The sequence below is a fragment of the Notothenia rossii genome (genome assembly GCF_949606895.1).
Source record: "Notothenia rossii genome assembly, chromosome: 11".
Lineage (NCBI taxonomy): Eukaryota > Metazoa > Chordata > Actinopteri > Perciformes > Nototheniidae > Notothenia > Notothenia rossii.
In genome coordinates, this window is record NC_136910.1 from 29923658 (window position 1) to 29941638 (window position 17981).

At 43.1% G+C, this 17981-nt stretch overlaps 1 protein-coding gene across 2 annotated transcripts; it reads left to right on the plus strand.

Annotated features, from left to right (window-relative positions):
* The first annotated feature begins 1955 nt into the window (after nucleotides 1–1955).
* Nucleotides 1956–17839, plus strand: LOC307025180 (piggyBac transposable element-derived protein 3-like). Of its 2 annotated transcripts, XM_079659790.1 has the most exons (6): nucleotides 1956–2099; nucleotides 8516–8652; nucleotides 8908–14777; nucleotides 15131–15361; nucleotides 15459–15611; nucleotides 15773–17839. In XM_079659790.1, exons 3-6 carry the CDS (start codon nucleotides 14720–14722, stop codon nucleotides 17320–17322), a joined length of 1992 nt encoding a protein of 663 aa, XP_079515916.1. In that variant the 5' UTR covers nucleotides 1956–2099; nucleotides 8516–8652; nucleotides 8908–14719; the 3' UTR covers nucleotides 17323–17839. The 2 variants fall into 2 exon arrangements, with proteins under 2 accessions (XP_079515916.1, XP_079515915.1); XM_079659789.1 differs by having other exon boundaries at nucleotides 8516–14777.
* The last annotated feature ends 142 nt before the right edge of the window (nucleotides 17840–17981 follow it).

A 17981-nucleotide genomic window follows, 5' to 3' on the forward strand; every position in this document is an offset into this window, starting at 1 on the left:
AATAAAAACAATAATCGTGGCTTGGTATTGAGTAGGAACATGTTTTTATGAACCACATAGCTTCCGGTCTACCAAGACCCGACGGAGAAAACGTGGCGTATCATATGCACGCAAAACTCGGCATCAGATCTCAATGGGAATGGTTAGCGTATCATATGCACGCAAAATTGGACTTCTGCGTATCTATTGCACGCATTTCCATGTGTAAAATCGTGTCATTTGTACGCAGACTGAAGAGAGTGGGTTGGGCCAGCACTGGCACCAGGAGAGGCAGCAGCAGCATCCCTAATGTTTTTAAAGATGGCAAGTTGTTTTGGTGAGTTGTTGATTATCTCATGTATGTCGTGAACTAAACTCAAGGCACCACGTACAATGTTGCACTTTGAAGCAGCTTCCTGAAGAATTAGGTTCAAACTGTGATTTGTGCAATGCATTGAGACTGCTTTGGGATTGATGTCTTTAAAACGTTTGGCCACACCTGACATTTGTCCCTGAACAGATACGCCATCGTAGGTTTGCCCTCTCATGTCACCAATGTCCAAGCCGCATCTCATTCACATGTCCTTAATATTAAGGGTTATTGATTCTTCATCAGTCTTAGGACATTCATACATTCCTATGAAGTCTTCATGGATAACATAATCAGCTGATACCCATCGCACAGTCAGAGACAACTGTTCATGTCCGGAGCAATCGCGAGTTTCATCCACAATAACTGTATAGTGTTTTGCATTGCTTTTAATTTCAGTTAATATAGTGGTGAGAGACTCCCGATACATTTGATTTAGAAGTTCATTAATTGTCTCGTGATGCATATTTCCCGGTGAGCATGAAGCTTTTCAGAGTGGGGTTTTTCTCAGCTACGAGTTCAACTAGCTTTTGGAAATTGCTCGCCTTATCTGCATGCCCCGGATTGCTAGCCCTTTCGGGTTAGAAACTGCAGACAGCGCAGTTGCTTCATCATTCCATCTCTTCTTTTTTCCTGCTCAATACGCTGTTGTTTGACTGAAGAAAGCGCACTTTTTTGTACACTGTAAAAAAAGATCGTAATTTTACAGGAAATAACTGTACATTTTTATAGTAATTATCATGTTTTTTTAAATAAGTTGCAAAATCCTGTAAAATGACAGATATTAACAACTCAAAACATTATTTAAAGTATTTTGACAATAACAACAAATAACGTTTATTTCCTTTTTTTACAGTAAATTTACTATCTAATATTTACAGTATTTTTGCACTTTCAGAAAATACATGCAGATGTACGTAAAATAAAAAGTATTATCTGTAATTAAATATGTAACTCGTAATATAAAAGTGTATTACTATTATAAGACTTTAAGATATTTCTTTGTAATTTTAAGGTAAAAATAAAACTGTAAAAAAAAGCGTCAAATAAAAAAAATGTAAAATGTAAGTAAAACATTTTTACATAAATCATTTTCTCAATATTCGATTGAATCCACCACAAACACAAAATATCCAATGTTAAAACAAAAGTAAATAAATATCATTTCATTTAATTCGTAACTTACTATAATCATGTCAACTGTAGACAGATGTTTACAATATGTAAACATCTACAGTTGACAATATCATAAAAAAAAATAAAAATCATAGAAAGTGGAGAAATCTCTTCAGGGATACACACTGTTATTTACTCAACAATAAGTCACAGTTATCCTTGTTTTATTTACGTCTTCTGTTGCTGTTTTCTTTTTTTCATTGGTCAATATACAGTAATAAACCTTAGATTTAAAGTATAATGTATGGTTTTCGGATTCTGGCCGACAGCCAGAGCTAAGGCACTTGAAATAGAATTCAGCCAGAACACGGCAGGCAAGTCAGGCATGTTTGGAATGAGTCCACAACACTCCTGATTGGTTAATAAAAACATAATCGAAGAAACCTGCCAATGAGAACTGTCCACGCCTGTCGTTCACATTTGAAACATCCATGTCAGTTTGAGCGGGTCTCCTCCAGCTGTCGGTCTGTATGTTTGCTGCAGGAGTTTATGGATTAATATCGGGATAGTTTTACATCTACACGTTAAATATGAGCATTGGGACGTCAACAAAGAACAGAAGACTTGAGATCTGGTGAGTCCTGCAACTGTAATGTATTTAGATAATCCTTAGTTTGTGAATGTTTTATTTTTTATTTAAGGTTACGTTTCTTCTTCTAGTGAGCTGAGTTTCTTCCCGTTAAGTTGGTATGCATCATTAATAGGTTGTTAAATGTTAAGAAGCCCTGAGATGCTGTTTCTTGCAAGATGTTGCGCCCGGGAAACCTAGCTTAACAGGTGGCTGCTAACGTTAGCTTACAGTTTATTGCAGTGCTGCCCCCCCCACCCTCTCGTCTCCGACACGGGAGAATTACACATGAACATGCAGTGGGGTGTCAGTGTTGTCGCCAAGTTTAATGTAAAGTTTCACAGCTTTCTTACAGCGGAATCTAGTTTGTTAATGTTCAGTAGCCAACAGCTAGCATAGCATAAACAGCTAACCGCTAACGTTCGGCTAACTTGCTAGTTATCTCTGCTCTATACATTACAAACTAACATGACAAGCTAATGTAACACTGTGTGAACTAACATAGTTGTTGTATTACTACATCATACATGCTTGGTCCAAATCACTGCTAAAATTAATTATTTTTGAGAATGTATAGTAAAGAAACACTCAGCCATGCATGAAATAACATAGCAAAATAATACGGGTGTAAGCATTGGGTTGAGAGGTCATGTGTGGTGAGCACGCGCAGTCTGTCCTGGTGTGGTGAAGGAGAACGTGGTGTGACTCGACAATAATAAACGGAGGTGCTATCTGGGACGCTCCAAAAAGCACTAAGTTCCTGTGTTTTTGTTACACAGAATTATCATTGAAGCCTTAACACCTCGGACGTTACATTGGTGGCAGCGGTATCGGAGTGTGTTTTATCTGCTCTTGGATTATTTTTTTGTGTGGACAATTACTGGACTTTCTGGTCGGCTCTGCTGGCTAGCTGTGCTAATGGTGCTAGCGCCGGAGTTTCACGTTTGGAGGAATAAAGAGTGACGGCGATATGAAAAACGATTATAACGGATGTACTGCTTCTTGGACTGGTTCTGTGAGTAATGATATTAAAGTGGAGCTGCCGGCGATATTTAGGGGCAACGGCCGGAGGCAGTTCGCTACGTGGATAAGACAGTTTGAAGCCGCTGTTCGTGCTCAGACGAGGGGTGCTAGGTGCACGAGCTACGCAGCTACCTTGCTGAACATTCTACCTACCAGACTGGACGGTGCAGCTTTCCTGCTGTGGGACAGCTTGCCGGCAGATGTGCAGTGTGATTACGAACGTGTGAAGGAGAAGCTGGCGGAGGCTTTTGGCCAGAGACAGTTCCTGCTTTATTTCCAGACGTGTGTATCTGTACGGCCCCGCCAGGTGAATGAGTGTTTGGAGGTGTATGCGGCGGACATTTCCAGACTCGTGGCTAAGGCTTTTCCCGATTATGACCGCGCTGCAGTAAATGGTGAGAAATTCAGACATTTTTTGGCTGGCCTTGGTCCTGCACTTCAAGCAAAATGCCATGAACAGGGGGCGACTGATATGGAGGAGGTGTTGATAATTGCTGGGCGTTGTGAGCGGGCCAGGCAGGCAATGAGGTTGAACATGCCTGGTTTGCCCTACTGTCCTCCGCATCCTGCTGTTGTTGCATCGCTAAATTCACCATCAGCTGGTGTTTTCGACTGTAATGCTAATACCACGGATAAGCTCATAAATGTGGTTGAACGCCTCACCTTGAAGGTGGCAACTTACAGACTGAGGTGAAAGACTTGAGAGCACATAGCCGTGGAGCTGAGAATAGCAGAGGGAGCTCCGCCTTGACCTGGGATCGTCAGAGGGTGCCTGCCACTGTGACTGTGGCGGGTTTGGTTGCAGATCTACCACCGGGGATTTCCACAGGGACGACCGCAGCAGGGGCCGTTCTCCTCAGCGCAGACCGCAGGATGGTTTTGGTGCCAGGGAATGGTCTCCACGTGAGCGGGGAACCCGAGACACCTCTGCGGACCACTCACCATACCAATTTGCCTATAAACAAGGGTGCGGTACGGAAGATGCTGTGGCCACTCTGGTTCACATCATCACTAAACATTTAGATAAACGCAACACCTATGCAAGAGCCCTCTTCCTAGACTTCTCATCAGCATTCAACACAATACAAGCAGACATCTTCGGGTCAAAAATGGCCAAAATGGAAGTAAATCCATACCTGATTTACTGGTATGCTGCTTTCCTCACTAGTAGAGAGCAACTTGTGAAGGTTAACAAAACCCTGTCATCTGCCATCACAACCAATGTAGGGGCCCCCCAGGGCTGTGTGAGTTCAGCTGTGCTCTTTACTCTCTACACTGATGATTGTCGTACCAACACACCAAATCAAGTCATCATTAAGTACTCTGATGATACTGCAATAATATCTCTGCTCAGTAACAAAGACGACCCTGAGCTGCACCAACAGGCTGTACATCAGGTGGTTGAGTGGACTTATAACAATGCTCTTGAGATCAACACCAAGAAAACTGAGGAAATCCTTTTTGGCTCACCATCTGACTCCCATAAAGTCCCCATTGTCATCCATACAGATGAAATCAAGCAGGGAGTTTCATATAAATACTTGGGTGTAATGATTGACCACTTGCTGTCATGGAAGGATCACATTGAATATATGTGCAAAACGACAAAACAAAGAATTTATTTTCTCCGGCGTCTTAGGTCTTTTGGGGCGAGCAGAACAATTCTTCTGTTGTTCTTTACATCTGTGATCATGTCTATTCTGCAGTACTGCAATACTACCTGGTACAAATGTTTGTCAGCAGCTTTAAAGTCAAAACTGCTCCACCTATTAAAAATCTGCTCAAAGATTGTTGGTCAACCCTGTCAGAGACTCTATGACTCAGCCTATCATAACAACCTAGTGAGGCTGTCCAACAACATCATCTCTGACCCAAACCATGTTCTGAACAGTGAATATGAACTGCTACCATCTAATCGGATATACAGGGTCCCACGATTCAATAAAGTCAGACTGAAGCACTCCTTTGTGCATCAGTCAATCCTCACAGTAAATACAGAGCTAAATCCCAGATCAAATGCACGCTGAAGGCTCTTGAGCATGTTTTCTCTCACTGATTGTGCTCTTACGTTAAAGGTTTTGTTGTTTGTGTTTCATGTATTGTGTCTGGATACTTGTCTGTTGATGTTGGACATGGAGCTGCTGTGATGCAAGTCAAACTTCAGACTCGATCTGACAAATAAAGTATTATCGTATCTTATTATCGTATTTTCATTCGGATTGGGGCAGCTGGGCTTAGATTGAACGCCAGGAAGTGCCATCTTGCCCATGATCACGTGGTATTCCTTGGTCACGTCATCTCCGCCGGGGGGCTTCGTCCTGACCCCCGTAACACAGATAAGGTGAAGACTTGGCCAGTTCCACGGTCCGCTACAGAGGTGCGTGCTTTTCTGGGTCTCTGCTCTGATTATAGGAGGTTTGTGAGGAGTTTTGCCCAGCGTGCTGCCCCACTCAACCATCTGATGGGAAAGGATGTCCCTTTTCATTGGACGGCGGATTGCCAGGAGGCATTTGAGTTTTTGCGGGATGGTCTTTGTGCCGAACCTATCATGTGTCACCCGGACTTCACCAAGACTTTTGTGCTGTGTACAGATGCTTCGCAGATTGCTGTGGGGGCTGTGCTGTCACAAGAAGTGGATGGCCTGGAGAGAGTGGTGGCCTACGCTAGTCGCTCCCTCACAGCAGCTGAACGGCGTTGGTCTACCTATGACAGGGAGCTGTGAGCGATCGTGTGGGCAGTGCGTAATTTCAGGCATTACTTGGGTCTTCTCCCCTTCACAATTATTACAGATCACCAACCTTTGTTGGGTCTGCGACGACTTCAGGTTGACAATGACAGGACGGGGCGTCGTAGCCGTTGGGCTCTGGAGTTGGACCCATACGACTGGGTGATTGTGCACAAGAGTGGGGCCAAACACACAAATGCAGATGCCCTTTCACGCAGGCCTCACACCCCTGAAGCTTTTGAGAATTCAGGCAGTCTCGATGCCACATCCGCTCCCTTGAGTACAATTCTCCCTGGAACTTGGGACAGTGGTCCTAGTGATGTGTGTGCTGTGGGGACTCCTGCCACGGCCCAAGCCCAGGGACCGATTTCAGGCCCTCCTTCTCCTGACTCAGGGTCTTCAGTGGACCAGACCCTAATCCTCACTCTGTAACATTATGGCTCCGGTATTAGGGAGCTCCAACAAAAGGATGCAGACATCTGACAAGTTTTGGCCTGGCTGGAGCATGGCCAACGGCACCCTAAATGGAGGTTAAAAGATGCTAGTCAGGGTGTGAAGAGACTTTGGCATGAGTTTCCCCGGCTGAATTTTGTGGAGGGACTTTTATGTAGAGTTGTTTGGCTGTCTGAGGCAGGGCAGTCTATTCAGGTTGTTGTTCCTGCTGTCTTAGTTCCAGAGGTCCTGGGACACTTGCATGGCGCTCCACTGACTGCTCACCTGGCATATGAACGCGTTTTGGCATGCGCAAGAAGTGTGTGCTATTGGGCCTCCATGCACAGTGACATTCGATCATGGTGTGACCAATGTTATGCCTTTGAGAGAAGGAAGTCCCCGGTGCCTAAACACCATAACCCAATGAGAACTTTGCATGCACCTCTCCAGCCTGTGGCGGCTGACATATTGGAGTTTGCCGGTCACATCAAAAGGCAACCGGTATGTGTTGGTTGTTGAGGACTATTTCACAAAATGTGTAAATCTGTATGACATCCCCGATCAAAAAGCCCCCACGGTCGCAGAGTGTCTCTTCCAGAACTACATATTGGAGCATGGGGTAATGGAAACTCTGCACACTGATATGGGCAGACAGTTCGAATCAGATGTTGTGAGGCATTTGTGCGGAATGTTCGGTGTGAAGAAGACGCACACCACGCCTTACAATCCGAAGTCTGATGGCATGGTAGAAAGGTTTAATAGGACACTTATCGATCTGTTGGCGAAATCTCTTCTATCATGTGAGGGGGAGTGGGGCTCTTTTCTGTCACAGGTCGCGTTTGCGTACAATACCAGTGTACATTCCAGCACAGGCTTCACGCCGTATTTTCTCACGCATGGCAGGGAGGCCAGGACTCCTGTGGATGTTTTGCTGGGTTCAAAGCGGGATGATCTGGTGCAGGGTCCCCGGGAAGACTTTGCTGGTTCCCTTCTCAGACGCTTGGATGTGGCGTTTGATCAGACAAGGGATAACAATTGTACTGCAAGCAGCAAACAGCATTCGTACTATGATGCCAGAGTGAGGCACGTCCCACATGAAGTCGGGGATTTGGTGTGGTTAAATGATCCCACCGGGAGCCGCCGTAAGCTGGCTTCCCACTGGAAGGGGCCTTATCTGGTGCAGAGGCGAATGGATAGGGGTGATGAAGTGGGGGTCACGTACCAACTAAGTAGCCCGTTTGGGGATGAAGCCTCTCTCCAAACTGTCCATTATGACAGACTACGGCAATACAACCTGCCGGTAGCCTTTCCCTTGGAGGGACCATCAAGGTCTCTCTTAAACCTTGCTCAGCCTCTTCCGTTGCAAGATGCAGTCTCCCCCCAGAGCTCTGGACGCTTGAGGTTTTCCGATGGGGAAAGTGACAGTGATCTTGGGCCGGGTTCTGGAGCTGGTGATTCCCCTGAGCTCGAACAAGCCGCACCGACGGTGTCCCGGGCTGGGAGGTTAGCGCGGCCTCCTGTCCGCTTTATGGACTTTGTTATGGGCTGAGTAGCTGGTGTTTACATGTTTGTGTGCTTCTTTTCTCCTGTGTATTCTATGCTGCATAATTGTGTTTTTTTTTCATGTTTCAAGTGTGCAGGACAGGGGAATAGGTTATGTCATACCAAGTTGATGTTTTATTTGTGCTGTGGATGTGCATTATTATTATTTTTTATGTTTTGTTGTGTTCTCACCATGTGTGTGGAAATGGGGACATTTCTTTCAGTAAGGGGGGATGCATGTAAGCATTGGGTTGAGAGGTCATGTGTGGTGAGCATGCGCAGTCTGTCCTTGTGTGGTGAAGGAGAACGTGGTGTGACTCAACAATAATAAATGGAGGCGCTATCTGGGACGCTCCAAAAAGTACTTAGTTCCTGAGTTTTTGTTACACAGAAGTATCATTGAAGCCTTAACACCTCGGACGTTACACGGGTAATGTTCGACCCATGTTGTGCCTTAGAAGTGTGGTGATAAAAACATGATTTTTATTCAAAAAGTAAGAAAGGAAAAAACAAAAATTAGAATTAGTGTTGATCCAAAACAGGTTAATTGAGGAATACCTGGAATCCTGAATGGTTAAAGTAATTTATTGCAAAGATATTTACAATTAAAACTAATTTGGGTCACTTTTGACACATCTTGGTTGTATGTTGTGTAACAAAGGGTTAACATGACAGCTGCGATGTTCACTCTTTTGACCAGTGGACAGTGAGGACTATGGAAGAGAAGATGTGATGGCTTTGTGTGGAAAGCTGCTGACGCCAGCCTGTGTCCCTCATCAGTCTCTCCAGGCAGCACCCAGCTATTCTTCCATCTTGCAGATGGAAAGACTTTGATATGTGAGCAATAACTAACTTGTGTCTAACATAATATTGAATGTGGTTTAGTAAAGTATTTAAAAAATACCCCACATTGTACAGGACAATCAGACCTTGTTCAACAAAGATCATCAGACAATTGTTTTGTCTTTGAGGTAGCCTCAGAGTTTGAAGAAAACACTAACATTTTATTTAGTGTTGTTTAATCAATCAATATTTACTGGTCTTGAATTTCCTCACTGGATTACAAAATGATGCTCGAATGTTATTGTACAGGGACATCAGTGTTTCCCCTACCATTGTCTTGGCGGGGCGCTGCGCCCTGCCAACGGCGCCCCGCGCCCTCCCTGAAATTCAAGGTGTTTGTGTTTTTTTAATTTAAAAAATATATATTTATAGCACCAAATTGCAACTGAAGTAATCTATCTACGGTCACTTTTCACATTGAACATGTGCCCTTCTAAACTAAACGCCTATGTTATTTACCCAATGTATGTGCATGTTCCCGGCCCCGGCCCCACGAGGACGCATACGGCTAAACGCATAGGATTAACGCAAACGCAAAACAGCTTCCGTCCACACGCAATATTCACCGGATAGTGTCTGTCCACACGAGACAGCTCCGTTTAGCTCCAACCGCTGGAGAAGCTGCAGTACATATGCATGAGCCTGTACGTGGCACTGTAACTTCCTCCACAAAAGCAGCGAAGAAGCATGGTTTTCATGGTTGCACTTCTGTTTATTCTCCGCGGTGGGGGCCGAGGGAACCGGGCAGAGTTTTTCGCCAGTCAACGTGTATTAAAGTTTAAATTTTCCGGACAAAATTATAAAAGTGCCGGTCAAAGGTCTTCTTTGTTATTTATTGAGCTTTAAAACAAATGAACAACGACTCTAAATAATATAATAATAAAATACACGGAGCCTCTCTTTTTCCTCCCTCTCTTGACAGTGTCAGTGTCTGTCTCATGCAGCAGCTGATCCAGTAATGAGTGACCCGGCCAACAGTAAAAATAAACATATTTATAATTAGTTTAGGTAGTTTGAGACGTAATTAAAATAGCTAAGGGTGATGATCTGACTTGAAGTGTGTGTTTTGCTCCGTTCACCGCTGCATCACAGCCAGTGTTGGGACTAACGCGTTACAAAGTAACGTGTCTCCGTCCTGTCAGATTAGCCTTCACTCGCGTTTATGTCCATATCGAGAGAAAGATAAATAATCTGAATTCAGTGTGCAGTTTACTTTGACGCGGGGGTGAGCAGCAGAGGTGGGGACAGTCGGGGCTATTGCGTCATCATTATCACAAAATGATCGTATAGGGCGCACACACGGGGCCGTCGGACCCTCCCGTGCGTTGCGTATGCCGTTCTATCCACCTTGGGACCCGTTAGAATAAAATTAGACTCTGTTGCTCCTTTGAAAAAGAAGAAAATAAAACAACATAGATTAGCTCCATGGCATAATGCCGAAACCCGCAAAATAAAGCAAAAGTCGAGACAACTTGAAAGGATATGGCGTTCCACTAAACTTGAAGAATCTCGTTTAATTTGGCATATTACTCTCAATGAATATAAGAAAGCACTGCGTAAAGCGAGAGCAGCATACTACTCTTCATTAATAGATGAGAATAAGAATAATGCAAGATTTCTTTTCAGCACTGTAGCCAGGCTGACAGAGAGCCACAGCTCGACTGAGCCTTCTATTCCCATAGCATTCAGTAGTAATGATTTTATGTGCTTTTTTAACGATAAAATTGTTACTCTTAGAAACAAAATCAATGACCTCTTGCCTTTGACCAGTATAGTGTTATCAACAGCTCCCGGAAACGTAAGTTCTAATAATATTACACTAGATAGTAAACTAGAATGCTTTTCAGCCATAAACCTTGAACAATTAAATTCAATGATTCTCTCTTCTAAACCATCAACGTGTATCTTAGACCCGATTCCAACTAAGCTGTTAAAAGAAGTTTTTCCATTAATTAGCACTTCTTTATTAAATATTATGAATATGTCTTTATTATCAGGCTATGTTCCAAAATCATTCAAAGTAGCAGTGATAAAACCGCTTCTTAAAAAGCACAACCTCGATCCAGAGGTTTTAGCCAACTATAGACCTATTTCTAATCTTCCGTTCCTCTCAAAAATTCTTGAGAAAGCAGTCGCAAAACAGCTGTGTGATTACTTAAGAAACTATGATTTATTTGAAGATTTTCAGTCTGGCTTTAGAACACAACATAGCACAGAGACAGCTCTGGTTAAAGTCACAAATGACATTCTAATAGCCTCTGACAAGGGACTTGTCTCTATTCTTGTCTTGCTCGATCTTAGTGCTGCATTTGATACTATCGACCATGATATCCTATTGCAAAGACTAGAGCACTTAGTTGGCATACAGGGAACTGCTTTAGGCTGGTTTAGGTCTTATCTATCTGAACGCTCTCAGTTTGTACGTGTCAACGAAGAATCTTCCATGCAAACCAAAGTTAGCCATGGAGTGCCACAGGGCTCAGTGCTTGGACCTATTTTGTTCACCCTATATATGCTTCCGTTAGGCAATATTATAAGGAATCATTCTGTAAACGTTCATTGTTATGCGGATGATACTCAACTATATTTATCAATCAAGCCTGATGAAATTAATCATCTAAATAAAATTCAAGACTGCCTCAAGGACTTAAAAACGTGGATGACCTTAAATTTTTTGATGTTAAACACGACCAAAACTGAAGTTATTGTACTTGGCCCGAAGAATCTACGAAACAAATTATCTAAAGATATATTAACTATGGATGGCATTAATTTGGCCTCCAGTGAGACTGTAAGGAATCTTGGTGTTATATTTGATCAGGATTTATCCTTTAACACCCACATAAAATCCATTTCAAGGACCGCCTACTTCCATCTACGTAACATTGCAAAAATCAGGCATATCTTGCCTCAAAACGATGCAGAGAAACTAGTCCATGCATTTGTTACTTCAAGGCTGGATTATTGTAACTCCTTATTATCAGGGTGTACCAAGAAGTCAGTCAAGTCGCTTCAGCTGATTCAAAATGCTGCAGCTCGTGTACTAACCAGAGTTAGGAAAAGGGACCACATTACTCCTGTTCTGGCTGCCTTACACTGGCTCCCTATAGAACACAGGATAGAATTTAAAATTCTTCTTCTCGCCTACAAAGCCCTTAATGGGCAGGCGCCATCTTACCTTAAAGAACTCATTATACCCTATTGTCCTACTAGGGCATTACGTTCCAAGAATGCAGGGTTGTTGGTTGTTCCTAGAGTCTCTAAAAGTACAATGGGAGCCAGAGCCTTTTCTTATCAAGCTCCACTTTTGTGGAATCAGCTTCCAGTTTGTGTTCGGACGGCAGACACCCTATCCGTTTTTAAGAGTGCGCTTAAGACCTTCCTTTTTGATAAAGCTTATAGTTAGGGCTGATTAGATTCAGCCCCTAGTTTTGCTGATATAGGCTTAGTTTGTCGGGGGACATCTTACTTCTTCCTTCTCTCTGTCTATACCTGTGTACTCTCATGTTCCGATTAACCCAGCTTCCCCAAATTTCTTTCTTTTTGGTGTCTATATACGCCGGGATCCGGAGTCATGGATGATCCTGCGGTCCTGTGTCATGGATTGCGAGTCCTGGATCTTGAGTCGTGGCTGCGGTCCTGGATCATAAGTCCTGGATGGATATCCTCGTGGATTCATCTTCTTATTATACACACATGCATTTCCAAACATTTGGACTACCTATGTTGCAAATGTATTATCTTTTCAATTTACACACGGCATCTATTGCACGTCTGTCCGTCCTGGGAGAGGGATCCCTCCTCTGTTGCTCTCCCTGAGGTTTCTCCCATTTTTCCCTTTAAACTGTGGGGTTTTCTCTGGAAGTTTTTCCTTGTACGATGTGAGGGTCTAAGGACAGAGGGTGTCGTATTGTCATACTGATATTCTGTACAAACTGTGAAGTCCACTGAGACAAATGTAACATTTGTGATATTGGGCTATATAAATAAACATTGATTGATTGATTGATTGATTGGTTATCGTTTCCGCAGTTGTTTACTGTCATATTCGGTCGTCCTCGTGTGGCCGAACGGTCTATATCAGTGGTTCTCAACTGGTGGGTCGCGACCCGGACCCGTTTCGAGTGGGTGGCGGATGTGTGAGTGAAGAAAAAAACTTGGGGGGGAAAAGTCAAACTTTTATTTTGAAGGCCCGATTTTCTAACGCTGTGCATGCAGTCGGCGTTGGACTGGAAGTACCGGAGACCATAAACGGTTTTGAAAACTTCTGTCACATAGTGATAATCTTCTCAATAAAATATCTTTGCTGAGGTTTTTTCGAGTCTTCTGGCCAATCAGAATCAAGATTGTTGCCGGAAGTCCCCACGGAGAATAACTTTGCGGTAGAACTCTTCTTTATACATCCATGGGTACAACTTCAGATAAAAATGAACACATAATGAAATATGACCCCCGGTTTGATGATTGACAGGTCACAGAGCAATGGGAGCTATCTACCCTTACCCACAATTTAAAGTAAGCCAAACGTCATCTCCTCTTTACTCTTCTCGCAGAAAGATGTCAGAACAAAGTGAAAAACTAACAATGGCATAAAATATTATTAATATGTCGGGTAGTAATAGATTTATTTATTTTCTTCTCAGAGTGTGCCAGAATGCATAGTTTATGTTAGTATTTCTAAAAATCTATTGACCAAGTAAAAAGTGGGTCCCGAGGCCTGACCAGTTGAGAACCACTGGTCTATATGACACTAAACAGTAACGCAAACGACCGTTTTTGTCCTCGTGGGGCCGGGGCCTCAGTGTCCACTGCTTTGCGTATTAACATTCTCCCTCCGCTCTGTTTCTGAAGGGCGGGGTTCGACAATTAACGTAGCGTGCGCATTCTAAAAATAGCTCACAGATGGTGAGCAGGTACCGCGGTTTTGAACTACAGCATTGAATTTGACAGAAAACAACAATTCAACGCCAGCAGAAGAATAGTCTAATGAGTTGGGTGAAAAAAAAGACAGGAGATGTGAGTTGGTTTATTCAGTAAATTAGCTCAGGATAATTGGATGTTCTGTTTACACCTGTTGATGTGAGGCTAATGCAGGATTTGCTATCTTAATGCTACTGGCATTTAGCGGCAGTGACTCAACAAATTACAATTTGTCGTCAGCAATGTATGACAAGCAGACTGCTTGTTTAATGTTAGACTCACACCAATAGCTCAATATGATCATAACACAATTGCTTTCATATCAGAGATCAGATGAGGTGGAGCTGCCTCCAGCAATAGAGGATGAGGCAGAGAGAAGCAGCAGCAGCACAGGGTTGCAGCAGGTATGTTATATGCTGTAGACAGGTGATTTAAATGTATCAATGAAAGGAAGAAGTGTAGGCTACACGATTATGGAGGATGGATTGTGACACAATTAAATAAATAAATACATCATTAAATAATTAATTAAATGTGTCATTAATTAATTAAAATTGGAATTAAATACATAAATATGTGATTAAATGTGTCATTAATTCATTCAAATACGTATTCATTCAATGTAAAAACCACATATAATTATTTCACTATTTAATTAATTATTTCATGGACCTGTGTTGCAGCGCTTCATGAATTTATTTTATCTGTCAAACTCGCCCATCAAAGTCAGGGGGCGGGTTCTAACACCTGATTGGTTACCCAGCGCATCAAGTCAAGACAGATGGATTCCAGATAATGGATTGATAGTGAAAATACCCCGATACACTGGATGGCGCTATTCACCTATAGGCTACAGTACGTTGGGTCAAGTGGAAGACTCCGTCCTGCACCCATGCCTGCACCTACATCGACGAATTTCATGCGTGCAGTACAACATGTCGAAGAGTTGCCCGGAGCTGCTGAGAGAAGCAGCGACAACCTCTTAAGGCTTAGTGGTCACATGCGTGGACAGCACTTTTTAGCTCTTATGTCCACAATGGTGTACACTGCTGAATTGGGGTCTTATAGCCACATATGTGGACACTTATACTGCCATCTGGTGGTGTCAGAAGAGTATAACATACAATGGTAAAAATTCAAGATGGCGGCAAATACGAGGGATGATTCAAGTGGCCACTCCAGACACAAACATCGATCAGGTAAGAAGTCCTGCCTTATTTCATGGCTTATTCTTATTTAGATATTTATATAAGCGTTGGATATTTGTCATGACAAGCAAATTTGGAAAAAAAAGTGTAAAAATAAGAACGTAACATGTCGCTAAACATGAAGTACACGTTTGTGTACTTATGGACTGAAGCTCGTCGAAACAGCTAATATACTAGTAAACATGCACACATGTAAAATGAGAAAACAAGTATATCTGGTGCAGCTAAAAGGCTGTACATTGTCTAAATGTAATACATAACAATTCAATCACTAAATACATACATAAATTAGTTGGATTAAAACGTTGTACAGTACCATTGAAATCCATTGTTTTTATTTCCAGAGCGTTTTTCTTTACACCAAGCTATGCAGCTACTTGGCTTGATTGATGAAGACAAGTCAGATTTAGACCTATCTGACAATGATGATCCCATCCTGGATACAAATTACCAACCATCACCACAGGAGGAAAGCAGCAGTGAGGATGAGGGTGACAGTAGTGACAATGAGGACCCCATTCCTGAGCCCACAGAGCACAGCAGAGGACATAAACGTCGCCGTGGTGCAGATAATGGTTAGTCAAGACCCAGTAGATTTGTGTTTATGTTATGTAGTTAGGGCCTCAGGGCTACGTGAAGGATTGGAGGCAGAATGCTTATTTACATTGACAGGGACAGAGAGTACAGGGACAGGTTCATCCCACACTCCCAGACGTCGATGTCGAACTGTACCGATTGAGACTGATCGTGCAGAAGATGACTCTGAGGAGCCAACACCAGGACCAAGCCAAACCAAAAAAAATAAAAAGGGAGAGTCCAAACAAGGTAATTGTTATTATTTTAGCATGCCTTGAGGGTAAATCTTCAAATTTCATGTAAACGTCCACACAGATTCAAGTTTGTTTGCTTACATAGATAAAATGTAACTTACTGCAATAAATACTATACATACTAAATACTATTTTATTCTGATTCTGGTTGTGCAGGACGTGGAATACGCTGGAAGGCTACTCCATTGACGCCAAACCTTGCGGAGTATCAGCATCAGGACGAAAGCGATCTGGACAGACATGGCTGGACCCCACTAGAGTATTTTGACCAGTACATCGATAGAGATCTGATGACACTGATTTCAGAATGTTCTAATGCCATGTCACTGTCTAGGAGTGGGGACCCACTCAACATGTCAGTCGATGAGGTCTACCACTTTTTTGGTGCCTGTATTTTAATGTCCTGCATCCGATACCCAACCATTAGGATGTATTGGTCCAAAGCCTTTAAAATCACTGCCATCACTGACAGATTCACGCGTGCCAGATTCTTCAAACTGAGGGGAGCAATAAAAGTGGTAATTGATGATGATGTGCCTGAAGATCTGAAGATGTCTGACAAATTCTGGAAGGTGGGGCCTTTTCTGGAGCGGATTCTGCGAGGCTGCAAGTCTCTGAATCGACCTGATTGCACATCTATTGATGAGCAAATGATACCCTTCACGGGAGCCTGTCCGTACAGACAATATCTGCCAATGAAGCCCAACCCAGTTGGCATTAAGAACTTTGTGTGTGCTACAGCAGATGGCATTGTGCTTGACTTTGAGCTCTATCAAGGTACACAATCACTGATCGAGAAGGTCGAAGAACCCGAGGGCCTGGGCTTGGGAAGCTTAGTCATCGAGCGTCTTTGTCAAACCCTGAAACGCGGCACAAAAGTGTATTGTGACCGGTTCTTCACCACCATCAAAGGTGCGCAACAAATGATGGAGAAGGAGCTGTACATAACTGGTACAATAATGAAGAACCGACTCGCTGGAGCGAACGACAAGTTACCCAGTGACAAAGCCATGAAAAGCGCAGGAAGAGGTACCTCATCAGAAGTGTCCGCTGAAGATGGAAAACTGTGTGTAGTGAAGTGGTATGACAACAAGCCAGTATTGCTGATGTCTGTTGTTCATGGTACACAGCCTGAGGACACCTGCCAGCGCTGGGACAAGAGGTTGAAACAATATGTCACTGTTTCGCGACCAAGCATTGTCCGTGAGTACAATACCAAGATGGGTGGAGTTGACTTGATCGATAGAATGATCAGTTACTATCGCATGAGCACCCGTACTAAGAAGTGGACAATGCGGATGGTCATGCACTTCACGGATCTGGCTTTAGCCAACAGCTGGCTACTCTACCGCAAAGACCATGCAATATGTGCTGGACCAAAGACAAAACCCATCCAGTTCCTTGAGTTCCGTATGGAAGTGGCAAAGATCCTCTTGGCCCAGCATCACGGTGCAGATGCTGACCTATCGGAACAATCAGAGGAAGAAGATGCACAACAAGGGGTAAAACGTCATGTGACAGAGGTGCCCCATGTCTCGGTCCACAGGAGGGCTAATGCCCACCTCCCAGAGATGATGGGCCTGAAGAATGCCATGCGCTGCAGACAACCAGGCTGCACTGGAAGAACCCGAGTGCGCTGTGTGACCTGCAAAGTGTTCTTGTGCATGCAAACCGAACGCAATTGTTACTTAGCCTTTCACACATAGGTGATGGCAGTGTGATGGCAGAGATTCTGTGAAGGTCATCAGGTGACCCCTGGGCCTCCGTAAGCAGGCCGGGTCCTTCTGTCCTCAATGTTCCCACCCTTTCACATATCCTATTTTTTACATTACGAATGCAACATTTCACATGAGCCATACTTTGACTGTCAAAAAGGGGCAACATTTATTTTTATTTTTTTTCACTATGACGTTCCGTCATTTGTTGTACGTACCGTGTACGTAACGTGACAATTTAAAAAATGATTTGAATGTTTTATATTTTGTTACAGGCATACAATGTCATCCTGCAATTACTGTTTGCACTGTTGCAGCTTTTCAAATGATCCATGCATTAGTTTTAACTGTCCAAAGGGGCAAAAGTGCAATGTTTCCATGTTGTTTTTACTCTGATATTCAAAACATGTTCAAAAATATGTGTGTATGTGTTATTAATACATGCAAAAGCAGTCAGGAAAAACACTGCTGTGTTCAAGGTGGAAATAAAGAGTTTTTCATTCTATTACTCAATGGTGACTTAATTGGGTTTTATGGAAATTCGGACCAAGAATCCACATATGTGGACATCATTTTTCTCTAAAAGTACATCATATCAAAAGATGATTCTTAGTTTTTATTCTAATTAGGGTCCAATAAGCCCAAATAGC